We start from the raw sequence: 19,682 nt of genomic DNA, 5'->3' as shown, positions 1-19,682 counted from the left end.
CAGCAAGAGGGATCATCACCAGTATTTCTCAGGGCCACAAGGTTCCATAATATCTCTGAGACCAACTCAGACTTACACACTGATGCACTTGTGTATACCGAGGTGCTCTCCTGAAAGCAGTGCTCAAGTCAGGGTAGGAAGAGGGACACAGATGGAAAGATCCCGTGTCTGAGTCCAAAGGCTATAACGAACCTTCCTTATAGGGTTTGTGTGGCTGGGCTCAGCACCTGTCCAGGCAGTCTGCTTGAGAACCTGGACTGGAAGGTAAGATTTTATAACCAGAACCCAGTTTGGGACTTCCCTGAGGCCAATGATGTCCAGGGCTTGACACCCCCAAACAAGCTTTTCAAGGACAAGCCTCAGTGTACCCAGACAATGTCCCATACCTGCCTTGCCCAAGCCAGCACTTACCATGTGTTTGCTGACAATCTGGGCTGATGAGTGAACCAGTGATTCTTCTGGACAGATAACAGGTAGCAATTTGGACACCTTGAAGAAAGAGGTTTGGTCACTAACGTAAGGCCGGAAAACACCTGAAAGCATGTTAAGTAGAACCCCGTGTTCAGTTAAGAGATGTGGGGAATTTTTAGCCACTGCCTCCTGTCTGGATAAGGCAGGCTGATGTATTTCCGCTAAGACAAGGATCATTTATGCAACACTTTCTATACAGTCTCATCCTCAGTTCCCTAGCTGAGAGTCTCCTCCCTGAAGTACTGCTATGTCCCTCAACCGGGAGGCTGTGAGACAAGCCTTTGAGATAACCAGGCAGCATTTGGGAGAGGACGTCTAAGGAGAGCAAGGGGAACCCTGAGGCCTGACCACAGTCATCCTAGGTTCTTGTTCACCTCCTGGACCACAGTGACAATGCAGGAGGTGAGGATGGAGTAATGTTAGCCAACTCCACAATCAGGACACACCCTAAGGAGGCATCCATGTTCTTTACCAACCAAAATAAAATGTCGAAGGGGAGATTCACACTATTCTGTTTCCAGTATGAGAAAACTGAAAACGGTATGGGTGTGGAGTGTTTTAGCTCTGGACCCATTAAGACAGAGTTAGTATATCTGTGATTCTCCAGTGTGGACAGAATGCTGGTCAGAGCACTGTGTGGTAGACACTCTAACTGAGGGAGGCCTGGCCAGACTGGCTATACAGGTGATGTGAAGGCTAATCCCTCTGTTTCTATCCCTGGGAGCTCCTCTGTTATACTTCAGCCAATGCCATTCATGCCTGTCTGACTCACAGCCCCTGCTGACACGCCAGAGGATACTTCTCTGGCCTCAGGCTATCCATGATCTTGCTTTCAGACCAGCCAGATAGACTCTAGTCATAGAACTGAATAAGGAGAACTAAAAGTCAAATTAAGGAAGCCTTCTATATACCTCTAATGCTACATAGGGGCAACGTTACCCAGGACTGTCCTGGGTAAACATGGGACTAGTTGGGACTTCTCATAAGCCCTGTAGCTTGGATTCCCTTGACTATAACCAATACAGTTTGAGGCTAGCTTGAGGTCTCAGTCTGAGACTGTTACTACCACATGGTGTGGGTCCTAAAGATTCTTGAGTCAGGTTTCCTTCAAGGATTCAATTCCAATTCCAGTTTTCCCCTCCTCCTGTCCCTGCTACACAATAAAGAGCTCTTCCAAACAAGCTGCCTCCTCAATGTTCCCCCTCTTCACCCTCGCCTTAAATAAGACCTGGTGGGCCTTAAGAGCACTGCTTCCCCTTCAGTAGAAGCTACTCTTTCTCCATACTTCACAAACCTCAGGGTTAAAAGGATGGGTTAGTGAGACTCTGCATGCTCTAATGCTATTCTCCAGACTTCTCTCACATAGGTATTCCTTGATGCTTTGCCATATGGGTACTCTATACTCTGTTCCTTCACCTTCTAAGGAAAGCCTCCCCTGTGTGCCTGTTTACCTCATCACAGTAACGGTTACACAGTGTTCATCTGCTTGTTTATGAAGTGTTGTGGATATCCCCATGCTGAGCAGAATAGGAGAAAATCTGTTGAACCTAGAGGCCAGAAGCTAAGCCTTCCTGGAGATCTTGGCCTTTCTTTGGAGCCACAGAGGCTCTGCCTCTGCACCATGCCCCTCACTTCCCCTTTTGCTGTACTTGGGTACCCCTATGGTGTCTTCTGACATACCAGGTCTTGCTCAACCTTAGGAATGAGGGATTCTGTACAAGTTACTGTGCACCTAATGAAGAAATAAGACAAAAGGCTCCGGTCTGTTCTGGGAGATGAATCCCCATGATTTCTCTTCTGAACTCATCCTCTCACCTGTCTGTTGGCTTCCATGTAGAGTCCTAGTGTGCTCACTCGAGAGCAGAGCCCCTCTTTCATGATGTGGACATAGCAGCGCACCTGTGATCTGGACAAACCCTCCCAGCTGTCTCCTTGACAGGCATTCCAGCAGGCATCATAGGGAGCAAGGGTCAATGTATTGGCTTCTTTTATAAAACTGTAAATATCTTTGGAATCAAAAACAAGCAAGTACATGAGACAGATAACAGAAAGGATATAGACTCAGTCAAGTTTTGAAAGAGGGTACAGCTCAATTCTCTTCCCCTACAACTCAACCATGCAGCATGGACCCTGGGGAAATCCCACTAAAACCTGAAAGACTAAGTCAGAGATTAAAAGAGGCAATGTGCTTTCATGTATATTTGAAATATTATGATAAAAGAATGTTTTAAAAAGAGGTCCTATGAGAAAGTCTGACTGACGATCAAGCACTATTAGGGAAGATTAATAGACTCTTGTACACCATGAAGAAACACAAGTGACTGTCCAGGCTTTAGCGCTTAGCCCTACTGGCTTTGTGCTGCTAGCCTCTATTAGCACATCTGGTAGTTGTATTGTCAGAGAAACAGCACAGGACCTGGGCCCCAATTTTTCAACTCCTACAACAGTCATTTGGAATCTTTTATTTTATGATAAAGAAAACTGGGGCTCAAAAGACTGAAAAATCTGCCTTAGGTCACAGAGCTAATAAAAGGTAGAGTCAGATTTCAAACCCAGGTCTGAGATGCTAAGCCCTGATATCTTAACCATCATGCTATACTGTCTCGATTTATTCCTTTGATAAATACATTTTTGGGAACATCTGCTATGAGTCCAGGACTGGGCCAGGGACTAGGCAAGGGTATGAGAGCAAAGACTGACCTCATCCCTACATCCTTGAAAGGAGAAAGTCTGTTGGCTCTGGTTGGACTGTCATTATACAGCCCTTCACCTTTCTTCCCTTCATAGGAGAGGCTGAGTTTAGTCAGGAGTGTGTGGCTTTCCAGAGCCTAGAGAACAGAAGAACTGAGAAATGGTGGGTAGAGTGCAAAGTCAAAAAGAGATGAACATGGCCAAATCAGGCCTGTTAACCAGAGAACATGACCAGAGGCATAGTTAGCCTGTCCCTGAAGAGCACAGGGATGAGAATCTGCTTGAGTAAGCCTGCCCAGAGCTCAGGGAGTGGCGTAAGCTAACCTGGCCTGCCTGCTGGCTGGATGAGAACTTGATGCCTTGAGATAGGCATCTTGGGCTGGGCTAAGTTGTCCAGCCACTCCTTCTACAAGTGTCACTACCCGTACCTTACTGCACCAACTTAAGCACTGACCTAAGGATTTCAGCTCCTTTTTCTTTAGATCCTCCTCTTTTTCTTCTTGTCCTTGTTGTGATGAAGCTGAGGAGAACTGTTTTCTTACTAGGTATGGGATCAGTTCACTCCGGATGGAAGTGATTGACCTAGGAAGAAAGAGTAGCCAAATATCAGAAATCTGATAGTTTGGATTCAATTAGAATAAAAAACTGTGCATCCAAGCAAAAGCCAAATCCCTTCCTGTCATGCCACCTTGGGACCGACAGAGATCAGAAATGGCAAGGGCTTGGCAGTTTTGGGGAAGCAGAGGATCTAAGTTCTCTCAGTTCAGGCTGGAGCTGGGCAAGCAGTGTGTTGAATCTGAGATGCCCTTCCCCTGATCTATGAAGAAAACAGTCTCTTACAATTCCTGTTTACAAAGTGTGTGCCTGAATGTTTGTATGTGTGTGCATGTCTTAACATGGTGTCGTGACTATTAACTGACAATAACTCATGAGAAGGCAGAAAGCTCTGGCCTTTTGGAAAAAAAAGTTGTTTCAAAATATTAAAATTTTTTCTACAAAGGCCTTGTATTTTCCATTAGATTAATCAGAGTATCTTAATTTTGGGGGGTTAGTATTATAGATGGAGAAGGCAATGGCACCCCACTCCAGTACTCTTGCCTGGAAAATCCCATGGACAGAGGAGCTTGGTAGGCTGTGGTCAATGGGGTCACCAAGAGTTGGACACGACTGAGCAACTTCACTTTCACTTTTTACTTTCATGCACTGAAGAAGGAAATGGCAACCCACTCCAGTGTTCTTGCCTGGAGAATCCCAGGGACGGGGGAGCCTGGTGGGCTGCTTTCTATGGGGTCGCACAGAGTCGGACATGACTGAAGCGACTTAGCAGCAGCAGCAGCAGTATTATAGATGGTGTCTTTTCAACAATTATTTTCTTCTTATTGGTTAACAGAATCTCATTTTACTATATTTCAATCTTGGGGCCAATTGCCTTGATAAATAATCTTAATATTAATAATTTATCTGTAGATTCTGAAAATCATACCAACTATGTAAACAATAATTTTCCTTCTTCCTAATTTGTATTTTTCACTATCTTACCATATTGGCTAAGACTTTCAATACACTAATGCTGAACAGAAGCACTAACAGCAGTTCATCCTTACTTATTCTTGATTTTAAAGGGAATTTTTCTTTTTTATCATTTAGACCGATGATTGTTATAGGTTTTATCACCAAAGCCACCATTTATTGATTGTCCTCTATGTGTAGACATTGGGCTTTGTACTTTATAGCTAATACTTGGCACATGTTATTGGTTTTGTAGATACCCTTTATCCAGTTAAGGAAGATCTCTCTTATTCCTAACTTTGCTAAAAGCTTTCATCAATGAATGGATATTGAATTTTCTCTTTTTGCACCCATGGAGTTGATCATATTTTCTCCTCTTTTGCTCTGTTATAGTAATGGATTAAAAATTTATCTGATACTAGGACTTCCCTGGTGGTCCAGTGGTTAAGAATCCGTCTGCCAATTCAGGGACACAAGTTCAATCCCTGGTCCAGGAGGATTCCACATGCCACAGAGCAACTGAGCCTGTGTGCCACAACTACTGAGCCCACATGATGCAACCACTGAGACTACGTGCCACAACTGCTGAAGCCCGCATGCTCTAGGGCCTGTGCTCCACAACAAGAGAAGCCAGCAATGAGAAGCCCATGCACTGCAACTAGACAGTAGCCCCTACTTGCCACAACTAGAGAAACCTGTGTGTAGCAACAAAGACCCAGTGCAGTGAATAATAAAAATTAAATTTTTTTTCTGATACTAACAGGTTGAATAACACTATTAAAAAATCATTTATTCAATTTCTACTCTACCCTCTCTTACAGTAGTGGAATTATGGGTGATTCTTCTATTCTTTATGCAAATTATAAAATTTTATAATTTAAGGCATTCTTTATGCTTCTTGTTTTTTATTTTCTCCTAGATTCTACTCTTACAGATCCTACTACTCTCTTGGTTTGATTCCAGACTCTACAAATTTAAGTTCCATTTTAATGACTAATCCATCCTAATCCATTCAGTATTTCCCACATAGATTTCAGCCTCCCTTCTACTGAAGAGTGGGCTCCCTCATATTAATAACAGTTGTACTCATTTACCAAGGCTATCAAAGAATTTCAACAACAAAATTAACTTCAATTTACTTTCATGAAATCAGATCAGTCTAGGACAGCACTTACAGAAAGAAAATCAGATCAAAGATCAATACGTAGAAAAACTTTCAGAAGGCCAGAAATTTCCTATACTATTTTGTATCACTCAGATACAAGCAGTAAGCAACTCTGGCTAAGAGGTTTGGAACTCTTCCATTTGGCCCCTCTGGGTCCCAGGAAGCATAGTGCTTCCCCATGGGTACTGAACCAGGATGTTTGGTTTAAATGACCAGGAATCTGTAATGGAGAAGAAGGAACTGATCCTTAGTACAGTGAGTATGCTTCTAATTTACTTAGCAAAGGAACTGCAAAACTACCATATGATTTTTAATTTTCTCTCTCACACTGTAGACCTTTTAGAATTTTAAATCACTAATTAATTACCTTAGAATTTAACAAGACTAATAATATGCCAGTGACTTTGCTAGATCTTGGAAATACAGTTTCTGACTTCAAAAAACTCATAATCAAGTGGACAGTAAGCTGAGTGTGGATTTAGGGAAAAGAGTAGAAGGAAACGAAACTGCTGAAGGAGGCAATGGAGCCAGACCATGAGAGCCTTCTGTGCAGGGGAGAATTGTGGACTGAGACAGCCAGAGGGAGTTTGTAAGCAGGAAAGGGACATGATGAGTTCTATTTCTTAATGAGGTGATTCTGGTAGCAGTGAAAATAGGCTTGGAATAGGAGAATGAAAAGAGACCAGTTTCAAGACTCTGAAAGATGAGATAACATGGCCTGAGAGAGGGGTTAGCGTATGAGAGCCCAGTAAATCTGACTGCTGCTTCATACTTCCCATCCCCTCTCCCAGGCCCCACTCAAAGAAGTTCTGCAGGCTAACAGAGGACCACACAGATGGAGCGTAGGTAGGAAGGCAAGATAGAGGCGGAGGCTGAGGAGGGTAAGCAAAATTACAAACCCTGAAGCTAAACAGTTCATGGTTTTTGTCATTTTTAAAGGATCAAGTCAAACACCTTTGAAAAATTCTGTGTAAGCTGGAAGTTCTTGTATTGAATTTCAATGTGATTTTTCTTCTGATCCTTTGATGAAGATTAAAAATTTCCATATGAATACGAAGAATGAAACAACACTTATTCTTTGCTTTTTTCTCCCCTTTTAATACTCCAAGCCAGTGTGGGTAGCAAACGTTCCTTGGCCCTACTCTGGTGGAAAACAAGTCAGTTTCCTTTGAAGAAATGACAAAGCCTGGACAGCTGGGGGATTTCAGAGCCATGATGTTTACATTATAGGCCAAACAGAACTGTCACTGCAAGAGGCAAGCAAACAAGCCTTGGCACACAGCCTCTTCAGGCAGAACCCTTTAAGCAGATCAGACAAGGATTTGAGGAGAGGACCTGAAGCATTCCTGCCAGGTCCCACCTGCCTCTGTAGGTGCTCAGCAATCAGGTCAATTCTCATAATGCAGTTGGCTTAGCATCAGGATGGAGGACAAAATTATCCTTCTTGCTTCCTAGTCAAACTAAAAGTAGCTCAAAGCTATGCCAAGAAGTGGGAAATGCCACTGTGAACCATTGTGAACATCCCTTGGGGCTGGAGGCTGAAGACCAGCAGCTGGATCCACTGCCCTGGGCCTTGGCAATCTCACGTTCTCCTTTTCTTCTTCTTTTTTTTTTAAAAAAAAGTTCACATTTATTTATTTGGCTGCGCTGGGCCTTAGTTGAGGCATGTGGGATCTAGTTTCCTGACCAGGGATCGAACCCAGGGCCCCTGCATTGAGAGCACAGAGTCTTTAGCCACTGGACTACCAGGGGAATCCCCTCTCCCTTCCCTCTTAGATAGTTTTCCCAGAAACACCTGCCTCATGTCATAAGCTTCTAAGAAATAAAAAAATCACAAAGGAGAACAAAAGATTTGACTACTAGCTGCAAACAACTCCACAAAATAAGGCAAGATAATTGCTACAAATAGAACAAAAGATTAATATTCTTCACAGATAAGTAGATTAAAATGTTTCAAAATATAGAAAAATATTAAAAAATAAGTATTAAAGTAAGATGTAATTTCTCTCACAAATTAGTAGATTTAAAATAACTCATACATTAGTGATAAGGGTACTTCTCATACTTGTAAATTCATAAACTGGTAAAAATCTTTTCTAAAAATTGGCAATACATAACAAAGGTTTTGAAGATATTCATATTATTTTATTTTATAATTCTATTTCTGTACATCTGTGCTCAATAAATATATGCTGAAAAAATAAAATAATCAGATAATAATACAGGATCTTTGAACAAAAAGATATTATTTAATGTTATGTATAAAATAATAAGTTATTAAAGAGTTATTAAAAACAACTCTTAATGTTATTAATAAAAATAGAGAACCACCAAATACTCAACAATGGAAAAGCAATAAAACACATATGTAATAGAATAGCATATAGGCAAAACTCAGTAAACAATTTTTTAATGACACAGGAAAATGCTCATGAAAAAATACTGAACAAAGAAAGCAGAAGGCAGCTATTTATACAGCACAATCTCAAGTGTGTATATAAAAATAAATAAAATGATGGAAAGAAATACATTAAAATGTTCAAGGGACTTCAATCCCTAGTCAGGGAACTAAGATCTCTCATGACACAGGACTTGGCCAAAAAAAGTTAGCAACTATCTCACAGTAGTAGAATTATGAAAGTGTTAAGTCCTCAGTTGTGTCCGACTCTTTGTGACCCCATGAACTGTAGCCCACCAGTCTCCTCTGTCCATGGGATTTCCCAGGCAAGAATACTGGAGTGGGTAGTTACTCCCTTCTCCAAGGGATCTTCCCAACCCAGGGATTGAACCTGGGTCTCCTGCACTCCAGGTGGGTTCTTTACCACCTGAGCCACCAGGGGAGCATGAGTAGAGCTATGGGTAGCATTTTTTTTTCCCTTGCTGCAGGGCAGGCAGGATCTCAGTTCCTGGACCAGGGTTGAGCCCAGATGCTTGTAGTGGAAGCACAGAATCTTAGCCACTGGACTGCCTGGCAGGTCCCTTTACAGGCAGAATTTTTAAAATATTTTCTCAATTTTCCAAATTTCACAGTCATAGGCCATTCGTTCCTTACTTCCTGTGGTATCACTTTCTTGATCTGTTTCTATTTCTGATACCACTTTCTTTATTTCCTCTAAAATATTTGGTGTTTCACAGGATTTTCCTTTTTGCCTGTATTTTTCCCCTGCTATTCATCTCCCTGAGATAGATCACTTGGTGACTTCTTTGCTACTCATTCCTAAATGTAAACCCATAGCCAAGTCCTCTCTTCTTTTTAGTCTCACATTTTCAACAGCCTGATGGACCCTGTCATTTAGGTGACCCACAATACTTTAAACACAAAGTCTAAAACTGAATCCATCATCTTTCTCCCAACCCTTCTCCTACCCCCCACAAACACTGATTACTTTGCTTAGTGATATGGAGATTCATTTAGTCACCCAAGCTAACAACATGGTAATCATCTTGACTCCTCCTTCCTCCACTCCTCACATACAACCAGTCACCAAACACTGCTGACTTTATCCCCTAAATCTCTTTCAAAACTATGAACTCACTGCATCTCTACTGCTACTGTCTAGTCTAAGCCACTATCATTATTTGCCTGGACTCCTTCAGCTGCTTTTAATTGGTTTCTCTTCCTTCAGTCTTACTGCATGAAATATATCCTTTGTATTGTAGACAGAATATCCTTTCTAAAGCACAATCTGTCTCTTCTTCCTTCAATCCACCCTCTGTGTTGCAGGCACAGTGATTTTTCTGAAGTACAAATCTGATCTGATCTTCTTAAATTTATTTAACACTCAAGGTAACAGTTACTTTTGTGATCAGGGGATAGTTGCTTAAAGGTAGCTTCTGGAAATTGGGTAATATTCTGCTTTTTGATCTAAATAGTAGTTACAAGGGAGTGTTCATTTTGTGAAAATTTACTGAGCTATAAAACTGCTCTCAAATATTATCTCTACTTGGAAGCCTTTTGTAACACTTGTAGGTTTCTGTATTGTCATAGCAAAGACAGGTATTTGTATTGTTTTTGAATCAATATCAAGTGTGAGTTTCATGCTAGGAAATTAATATATATTATCTCATATTCTTGTAGCAATCCTTATGGTAGGTATTATCATCCTCATTTCATAAGTGAGGAAATCAAGGCTTAGAAAGGTTAGTTATTTTAATTAGGTCAACACAGCTTTTATAACGGAAGAGTGGAAACTTAGTCTATATCTACCTCAAAGCCCAGGACTCTTTCCACTACACCATTCTAATCAGTATTCTGTGTTTTCTGCAACCACAGTGCTTTCTACAGGGTTGAAAATTTTCTGCTTATTGTCTCTATACCGATAAACACATAGTCAGTGCTAAATAAATATTCATTTGAATAGATGAATGAGTGGATATGTGAATGACTGAGTGTAATGCCTCTAAGCCAGACAGCTGGCAATAATTTCTTCTTCTGATTTTTGGAGATAGAAAGAAGAACTTTCCTGATTTGGAAATGTAATGAACTCTACATATGTTTCTGTATTATTAATATTACTAGCATTAAAAATCCAACATCTGAAAAAAACACATGATACTAGTTCTGCTTAAATTTATTATTTTTAGCATTTTGCCTCGATCTGTGATCAGGTCTTTGTTGTAGCTATAAATTTTTTTTTTAGGGAAAGTCTAAAAATTATGTCCATGGCAAAGGGAAAAAATTGACTACTTTTACATTCTGCCTGTTCTGTTTTTGTAAGCAAAATTAAAGAGACTTAAAATCCTCTGTCTTCCACTTCAAGTCAGTCCTTAAAAATAGTAGTTAGCAAAGAGGCAGAACAGAAAACCTACTTTTATAAGGCCTGCAACTCAAGACTGCAGAGAAGAACACTAAAGATTTGGGTTTCTTGCCTCTTCTCTCAGCAGAGCTGTAACTGGAAAGAAAACATGATTGCTGAGTTAACCCTATGCTTTGTTTTCAGGCTTTTTTTTTGTTCTTGCTGATCAAAGAAAATAGATATAATCTGGAATAGTAAACAGGAAATTGTTTTAGATTAAAAGGTACTGACTTTAGAACAAAGTATTTGGTATACAATATTCTGATATTCTTTTCCTCTTTTTAACAAAATATTGAAAGCTTCTATAAGAATAAATTTTTGATGCTGGTACATATGTCTTGAGAAAGACAAACATATTCAGATCCTACAGGCTGCAAGACTGCCTAGGCTTAGGGCAAGTCAACGAATATTTTATTCATTTGAATTTATTCACTGAGTACCCCAAACGTGTCAGGCATATTTTAGACTGTAGGGATATAACAGTCAAACAAAACAAGTAAATCCATGCCCTCATATTGACAGGGACAGAGTAAAGGGACAAAGTTGGTAATTAAATAGTTAATCCCAATAGGGGAGTGTAAGTGAAGAAAAAAGTATGGGAGACCCCTGTAAATTAATGATCACTCAAGAAAGCAGGTCTGCCTAACCATAAAACCAAGCAAGCCCACTTTGCAACAAAACCATGGAACAGAAGCATGAGACACACCACTGAACAATCAAGGCTTGAGAACCACATCCTGCCCAGTGAGCTCAGTAAAATTTAGGACATGCTCTCTGCACACATAAAGAACAATACTTTATAGAAAGGGGACATTTCAAAGTGAAAGATCCTCATTGTACTAAGACCTGAAATAATTTTTCCAGAGTGCCTTAACAGTCCTGGCTTGACCAAGTAGGGACAAGAAAACTCCCCTACCCAACCTGGAGGAGGAGCTGATGATGGAAGTGTGACATCTACTCAAGAATGAGGAATAATGAGGTGGATGAACCCAGAGACTATTAAACAGAGTGAAGTAAGTCAGAAAGAGAAAAACAAATATTGTATATTAATGCATATATATGGAATCTAAAAGGATGGTACTGATAAACCTATTTGCAGAGCAGCAATGGAGATGCAGACACAGAGAACAAACTTGTTCTCTTGACACAGTTGGGGAAGGAGAGGATAAGACGAGTTGGGAGAGTAGCATTGAAACATACTTTAGTGAAGTGAAAGTGAAGTTGCTGAATCGTGTCCAACTCTTTGCAACCCCATGGACTGTAGCCCCCCAGGCTCCTCTGTCTGTGGGATTTTCCATGCAAGAATACTGCAGTGGGCTGCCATTTCCTTCTCCAGGAGATCTTCCCGACCTAGGGACTGAACCCAGGTCTCCTGCATTGTAGGCAGATGCTTTACCGTCTGAGCCACCAAGGAAGTCCTGGTGGAAACATACTTTACCATATGTAAAATGGATAGCCAGTGGGAATTTGTTGTATGATACAGGGAGTTCAAACTTTGTGCTCTGTGACAACCTAGACGGGTGAGATGGGATAGGAGGCGGAAGGGAGGTTTAAGAGAGAGGGGACATGTGTATATCTATGGCTGATTCATGCTGATGTACGGCAGAAACCAACTCAATATTATAAAGCAATTATCCTTTAAGTAAAAATAAATAAATTAAAAAATAAAGAGACAGGGGATGTGTGTATACCTATGGCTGATTCAGGTTGATGTATGGCAAAAACCAATACAATATTATAAAGTGATTATCTTCCAATTAAAAAAAAAAAAGAGATTATAAAAAGAATGAGGAAGAAAGTGGGTTTTGCCCTTCCCTAATTTTTCTTTGATTATAAAACTGTAGCCCACTAAGATCTCGGCCCTCTTGCCCACCAGCCTGTAGGCCTCACAAGCATCCTCCTATTCTAACAAATCACTTGTTATATATCACTTTGCCTCTTGTTGAATTCTTTCTGCACTGAGACATTAAGGACTGGAGCTCCTCAGAGGCCCCTGAAACAGCACCTAGCAGTTTCAGTATGAAGTTGATGATCTGGCTGCCTTTTTATTTATGGAGCAACTACTATGTGTCACAAGATGAGTCAGAGTTGGTTTCTGTCTTCAAGGAGTTAAAAAAAAGTAGAAAAAAAAAAGACATGCAAATCCAATTAAATAGGATACATGTGATAACTGAAGATTATACAAGGTCAGAAGAGAGAATGATTTCATGCCTAATGGAGATAAACACAGACTACTATGGTAGCACAAAGCAAGGGTACCTATTCTAAGTGGAAGTGAAGAGAAAAAAAATTGAGAAAAAACTTCCTAGAGGAGTAATATCTAGATGAGTTTTAATGGATATTTAAGAATGTCAGAGAAGGAAGAAAGATGGCAAGAATATCAGTTAAGCATTACTACTGAAGCCCAGAGGCTCTAGAGCCCGTGCACCACAATGAAGACCCAGTGAAGCCTAAATAAATAAACAAATGAACATCACCATGAAAAAACAAAACAAAACAACAAAAGTCAATGTGCTGCTAGGACTTTGTCCCTTTCTCAGCAGCAAAGAAGTCCCAGAGATCAAGATGAATGTAACTAAGAAGTCCAGAGAAGACTACCCTAATTTAATTTTGGTAGCATCTACATATTCAGATATCAGTACACAGCTACCATATAACAGCTCTGGTTAGAAGATTATGTAAACCATAAATTCTTACCTTAGTTTTATTTGGTTGTTTAATTAAAAGATACCTCATACAATCTCTAGCACATCTAAGGACAGGAAAACAAGTACAGATAAGTCATATGGATACATGAACTGAACAGTAGGAAATCAAGGTTCCTGACTATCTCCCATGGCACTGCATGGTTCCTCATCTGTTTATCTCTTCTCTGCTTTCCTGTGACTCATGGCTTTTCTAGGCAGTCTAGCACATTATCTTCCATGTGGCTTTAACTATCACCCTGATTCTGACCATGTAGTATAGTTGCCTATTTCCAATTCCCGACTTCAGTTTGTGGAGCCCATCTTTACTCCCCTGCATCTCTATTTAGCTAAGACCAGGAAGCTGTGACTGCTCTCTTATCCTCCCAGGTATACATGCACATGTGTGTGTGTCTGTAACAGAGAGACATCTGAGACATGTGGTGGACGTTGCTAGCAATCAATTCATCAACAGTGGCTGATTTTATCAGGGCCCTGACTGTATGACATTGAGCAAATTACTTGAAGCTTCCTCTTCCTCTTCTATAATATGAAGTTAATAACAAATGAGAGAACTGTTTTAAGGAGTGAATGAACTGAAGTGTGAAAAGTACCCAAAACAGTGCCTGGTACATGGATGGTGCTCTGAAGGCCAAACCCTAAGGTTGTATGTCCTGCACCGATAGATTGGGTTTTAACACTAGAAGAGGGCGATTATAATTTTGGGTTCTTCTGAACAGGAACGAAGTATTCAGTTTTAATTCTTCCTTTTTCAAAGATTAATCTCCTCTACGTCTCTTAAAACGGCTAGCAGGTCTAGCAGGTCAGGAAAAGGAAAAGAAAGACAATTCTTTCCCCGGGTTTCTGTGCTACAGGAAACCAGGACTAATTCTGGTATAAATTTCCTGTCTTCCAAGGCTTCAGCTCAGATAGCCAACATACTGCTTGAGTGCTTTACAGGGCCAGTCTCCTTTTGGAGCAACTCTTGCTAAGCCACACAAAAAGTTCCAAAATGGCCAGCTTCCTTAAGCTTAGATCAGATAACTTTGTAAAAGAGGAGAAACTTTTAGCTTACCACTCAGCCTAAAGAGACATCACAGTGATAATACTCAGTCTGAGCTCTGCTCTGGCCATAAAATCCAACACATTTTTGAATTAAAAATTTCAGACAATCTTTGGAATATCCATCTGTCATACATTCAGAAATGGATAAAAAGACCTTCTAAAATATATTTATGTATATCTTTTTATTTCTTTAGAGCAAAAAAATTTAATTACATTACACTGAAAATATACACTAATACTACAATTTTCTTTTTCTTTTTTTTTTTAAAGTAAACGTATCTTGGAAATCTTTCCACATCACCACAATCATACTTCATTCTTTTAACAGTTGTGCAATAATATAATTAATCACCCTGTTTAAACTTTTACAACTTTTCCCTGTTATGAACAATGCTGCAAAGAACATTTTGCAATGAATATTTCCATACTTTTAAGTAAATATTTCTGTGGGATAGAGTCTTTGAAGAGGAACTGCTTAGGCAGGGAGTATATAGTTGTAAGTTCAGATAGGTATCATCAACTACCCTACAAAAAGTTTATGTAGAAAAGTATAAGAGAATTTCCCTTTCCCCATAACCTTGCTAGCTTCATCACAAAATTTAAAAGTCTCTGTCATACAATAAGAATACAAAATCTCTGTCATACATATAATTATACAATATTATAATTAAAACTGCTTAACATGTATTTTTATTTAAGAGAGTAGGCATCTTTTGATGTATACTAGCTTTTTCTACGAACCCACTACTTACAGCTTTTATCCATTTTTCTACTGAGTCATCTACTAATCACTCAGTAGATTTTATTTATTTATTTTTTTAATTTTTTTTTTTTGACTCAGTAGATTTTAAGTGCTCTTTGTAATGTATGGAAACTAGTGTTTGGGGTAGCTTGGTATTGCAAGACCTTTGTTGTTTATTTTTGTGTTGTTGTTGTTTAGTTGTTAAGTCGTGTGTATCCAACTCTTTTGCAACCCCATGGACTGTAGAACACCAAGATCCTCTGTCCATGGGATTTTCCAGGCAAGAATATTGGACTGGGTTGCCCTTTCCTTCTCCAGGGGATCTTTCCAATCCAGGGATCAAACTCACATCACCTGCACTGCAGGCAGATTCTTTACCATTGAGCTCCTTGGGAAGCCTCTGTTTATTTTTATACTATGTTTACTGGATTTTTTCCCCCCACAACACAGAACTTTAAAAACTGGTATTAGTCAAATTTATCAATCCTCTTTTTTTTTTAATGGCTTCTAAGATTTATTTGATACTTAGAAAGCTTGAGTTAGAAATAACTCAAGAACACATATTGATGAAGCTAAGTGCCTTAAGGCACATGTAGACTAGCAGACATTCAGCATGACATCGGCATCCAAGTAAAACAGTGGCATCCTAAGGCAACTCCTGCCACATCTGTATTACCCCAGGCACTACTTCTTGGGCCCATGCATTACTTCAACTGGTAAATGTTGGATGTGGTGATGCTCATCAACTAGATATGATGCAGTCAGATTTGCAATTTAGAAAAGTCCCCTGGTAGTTTTGTGACGGATGAATTAAGAGGATAGCCTGGAGGCAGAAGATTAGCAAGGAGAATGTTATATTAAGCCAGCTGAGAAATGATAGACTGTTAGCTAAAAATCAATATTGAACTACATTACCTTATTAAGCTCAGTTCAATAACTGTTCAGTCTCTCCCTCCCATTGCTGCTGGAGCATCTTTCTAAAGCATAGCTGTCATGACACTCCTGCTGCCTGAAGTGCCCTTTTCGAATTTATTAAGACTGGGGATCTCTGACTCATTTTTTCTCTCTTGTTTCATAATATAATTTTCTCAAAGTTACAGAGATAATGGTCTGTAAAACTGTATTCATCTTGGTATCCTCACCCCCCAACACAGCAATTGGAATATATTTAGGTATTTATTAAATGTCTATTGCTTTGAATTAAAAAATATATATAAGTCCAATTCATTTTTTAAACTTTTAAAATAAAAAAAAATTTTTTTTTTTAAATACATATAATAAAATGTACCTATTTAAGAGTTCCCTGGTGGCTCAGATGGTAAAGAATCTGCCAGCAATGCAGGAGATCCAGGTTCAATCCCTGGGTCAGGAAGATCCCCTGGAGAAGGGAATGGTTACCCACTCCAGTATTCTTGCCTGGAGAATTCCAAGGACAGAGAAGCCTGATGGGCTACAGTCCATGAAGTTGCAGAGTTGGAAATGACTGAGCAACTAAGACTTTACCTTTATTTAAAACACACAGTTCAATAAGTTTTGTCAAATATATACTACTGCAATCACTACTCCAAATCAAGATATAAAGTACTTCCATCATCCCTCCCAAATTCCCTTGTGCTTCTAGCACACTATTATACTACTCTACTATACTCTCGTACTACTTAGCACATTTACTATAATAATCTAACCTGTCTGCTTCTCTCTAAACTGTGAGCAACCCGAAGGTAGAAACTACATTGTTTCATCTTTAGCATCCAGCAACACAGGTGATCAATGAAAAATCTTCACTATGCACCAAGTACTACTCTAAGCCCTTCACAACTATTTTTCACAATCACCATTATGTGTCAGGTACCATCTGTTCCAATTTCCAGCTGAGGAGAGTGAGGTACAGAGAGGTAGACACCTGTCCAGGGTCACACAGCTCAGTTTAAGCTTCTCTTGTCAAAGACTGTACAGGTTTTCTTCTCCCCACAGCCTTCCCTGTGGCTTTTCTACTCAGCTGCAGAGACACTCATGTCTTCTTGAACTGCTGATGCACCTAATTACTTCTGCTGTCCAAACTGTCACAGCATCTCCTTTCCTTCCATTCATCAAGCATATACTGAATGCCTTATCAATCCAGGTAGGAATCTAATCTCGAGGAATCTGCATGGAAGACATTAATATGTATTAATAGACAATTAAAATTTACAGGGCTGAATGTTAATTTTCATAGGTGAGAGAAAGGATTGCTAAAACAGTCCTTTTTTGAAGCTATCTCTCTCTCCTAGGTTTCCTTTTCCCTATCTATCTCTAAAGGAGTCATTTTCATAACCAGATTACTATAAATGTCTCCTTTAATCTCACCAAGTCTGAGAGGTAATGGGTAGATGGGGAGAAGAAAGATATAAAGGTCTTGAAGACCTTGAGATGGGGAGGTGGTTTGAGCTAGGCTCTGTATCCTCCTCTGTTACAGCAAGCTCTGGGAAAGTCCCATTTGGTGCAGCTTCTGGCCAGGAGCCATAGAATCACCAAATTGAGGCTTGTCCTCCAGGTACATACCACCACACTACACTTGCCAGGTGAGGGACCTGCTAATTGGTGGGGGTCAAATGAGCTACAAAGGAGCTGCAGCAGCCAGGATGAGGCTGGCTTTGTTGCAAAATTATTGAATATCCAGACACGAAAAGCTAAAATCCCATTTGGTAGTATTAATGTAATGCTGTTAGATTTTTTTTTTTTTTAAGTGCAAGAGTAGTATTGAGGTATTGTTTAGGGATACATACTGAAATACTTATGCATAATTACAACTGAAATCATTACAGATGAAATTATATCATAATGACTTGCTTTAAAATAACCTGGTGTGACAGTGGCAAGATTGGTGGTAGCAAATATAAACTAAGATTAGCCATGAACTGGTGACTATTGAAGTTGTATGAGGGCTTGCTCAAAATTCTTCAAGCCCGGCTTCAACAGAATGTGAACTGTGAACTTCCAGATGTTCAAGTTGGGTTTTGAAAAGGCAGAGGAACCAGAGGTCAAATTGCCAACATCCGTTGGATCATAGAAGAAGCAAGAGAGTTCCAGAAAAACATCTACCTCTGCTTTATTGACTACGCCAAAGTCTTTGACTCTGTGGATCACAACAAATTGTGGAAAATTCTTAAAGAGATGGGAATGCCAGACCACCTTACCTGCTTCCTGAGAAATCTGTATGCAGATCAAGAAGCAACAGTTAGAACCAGACATGGAACAACAGACTGGTTTCAAATTGGGAAAGGAGTAAGTCAACGTTATATATTGTCACCCTGCTTATTTAACTTATATGCAGAGTACATCATTTGAGCAGAGTACATCATGCAAAATGCCAAGTTGGATGAAGCACAAGCTGGAATCAAGCTTGCCGGGAGAAATATCAGTAACCTCAGATACACAGATGACACTACCCTTATGGCAGAAAGCAAAGAAGAACTAAAGAGCCTCTTGATGAAAGTGAAAGAGGAGAGTGAAAAAGTTGTCTCAAAACCCAACATTCAAAAAACTAAGATCATGGCATCTGGTCCCATCATTTCATGGTACACAAAGGCTTTGGTGTAGTCAATAAAGCAGAGGTAGATGCTTTTCTGGAACTCTCTTGCTTTTTCTATAATTCAATGGATGTTGGCAATTTGATGGCTGGTTCCTATGCCTTTTCAAAACCCAGCTTCATGGCAAACAGATGGGGAAACAATGGAACAGACTTTATTCTGGGGGGCTCTAAAATCACTGCAGATGGTGACTACAGCCATGAAATTAAAAGATGCTTGCTCCTTGGAAGAAAAGCTGTAACCAACCTAGATAGCATATTAAAAAGCAGAGACATTACTTTGCTGACAAAGATCTCTCTAGTCAAAGCTATTTTTTCCAGTAGTCATGTATGGATGTGAGAGCTCGATTGTACAGAAAGCTGAGTGGCGAAGAACTGATGCTTTTGAACTGTGGTTTTGGAGAAGACTCTTGAGAGTCCCTTGGATTGCAAGGTGATCAAACCAGTCAATCCTAAAGGAAATCAGTCCTGAATATTCATTGGAAAGACTGATGCCGAAGCTGAAGCTCCAATACTTTGGCGACCTGATGCAAAGAGCTGACTCATTAGAAAAGACCCTGATGCTGGGGAAGATTAAAGGCAGGAGAAGGGGATGACAGAGGTCGAGATGGCTGAATGACATCACCGACTCGATGGACATGAGTTTTTTTTTTTTTGGACAATGAGTTTGAACAAGCTCCGGGAGTTGGTGATGGACAGGAAAGCCTAGAGTGCTGCAGTCCATGGGGTTGCAAAGAAGTGGACATGACTAAATGACTGAACGGAACTGAAGCTGTATGAGGGGTACATGGGAGTTAACTGTATCACTTTCTCTACTTTTGTATCTATGTGAAATTTTCCATAGGAAATTAAAAAAAAAAATGAAAAAGGTCTCTACCATTACTGTATCCTCTCTCAGCATGTCAAGGCTAGGACCTAGTTGACAGTGATTCGTTTTCACTTGGGATTAAAAAAATAAACCCTTTCATGGCAAAGAATTAACTTCACTTTT

At 39.9% G+C, this 19,682-nt stretch overlaps 1 protein-coding gene across 1 annotated transcript in view; it reads right to left on the bottom strand.

Moving 5' to 3' along the window:
* Positions 1-19,682, bottom strand: part of EIF2B3 (eukaryotic translation initiation factor 2B subunit gamma) — a 108,915-nt gene that overhangs the window by 21,111 nt on the left and 68,122 nt on the right. Inside the window, exons 7-9 of the mRNA XM_065914239.1 lie at positions 3,617-3,744; positions 2,287-2,477; positions 412-489 (exon numbers count right to left, since the gene is read on the bottom strand). Of these exons, the coding sequence (XP_065770311.1) occupies positions 412-489; positions 2,287-2,477; positions 3,617-3,744 (397 nt within the window). The remainder of the gene's footprint in view (positions 1-411; positions 490-2,286; positions 2,478-3,616; positions 3,745-19,682) is intronic.

This window comes from Muntiacus reevesi, chromosome 1 (assembly GCF_963930625.1).
Source record: "Muntiacus reevesi chromosome 1, mMunRee1.1, whole genome shotgun sequence".
Lineage (NCBI taxonomy): Eukaryota > Metazoa > Chordata > Mammalia > Artiodactyla > Cervidae > Muntiacus > Muntiacus reevesi.
The sequence above is the reverse complement of the archived record's forward strand: the minus strand, read 5'-3'. Positions and strand labels throughout refer to the sequence as shown.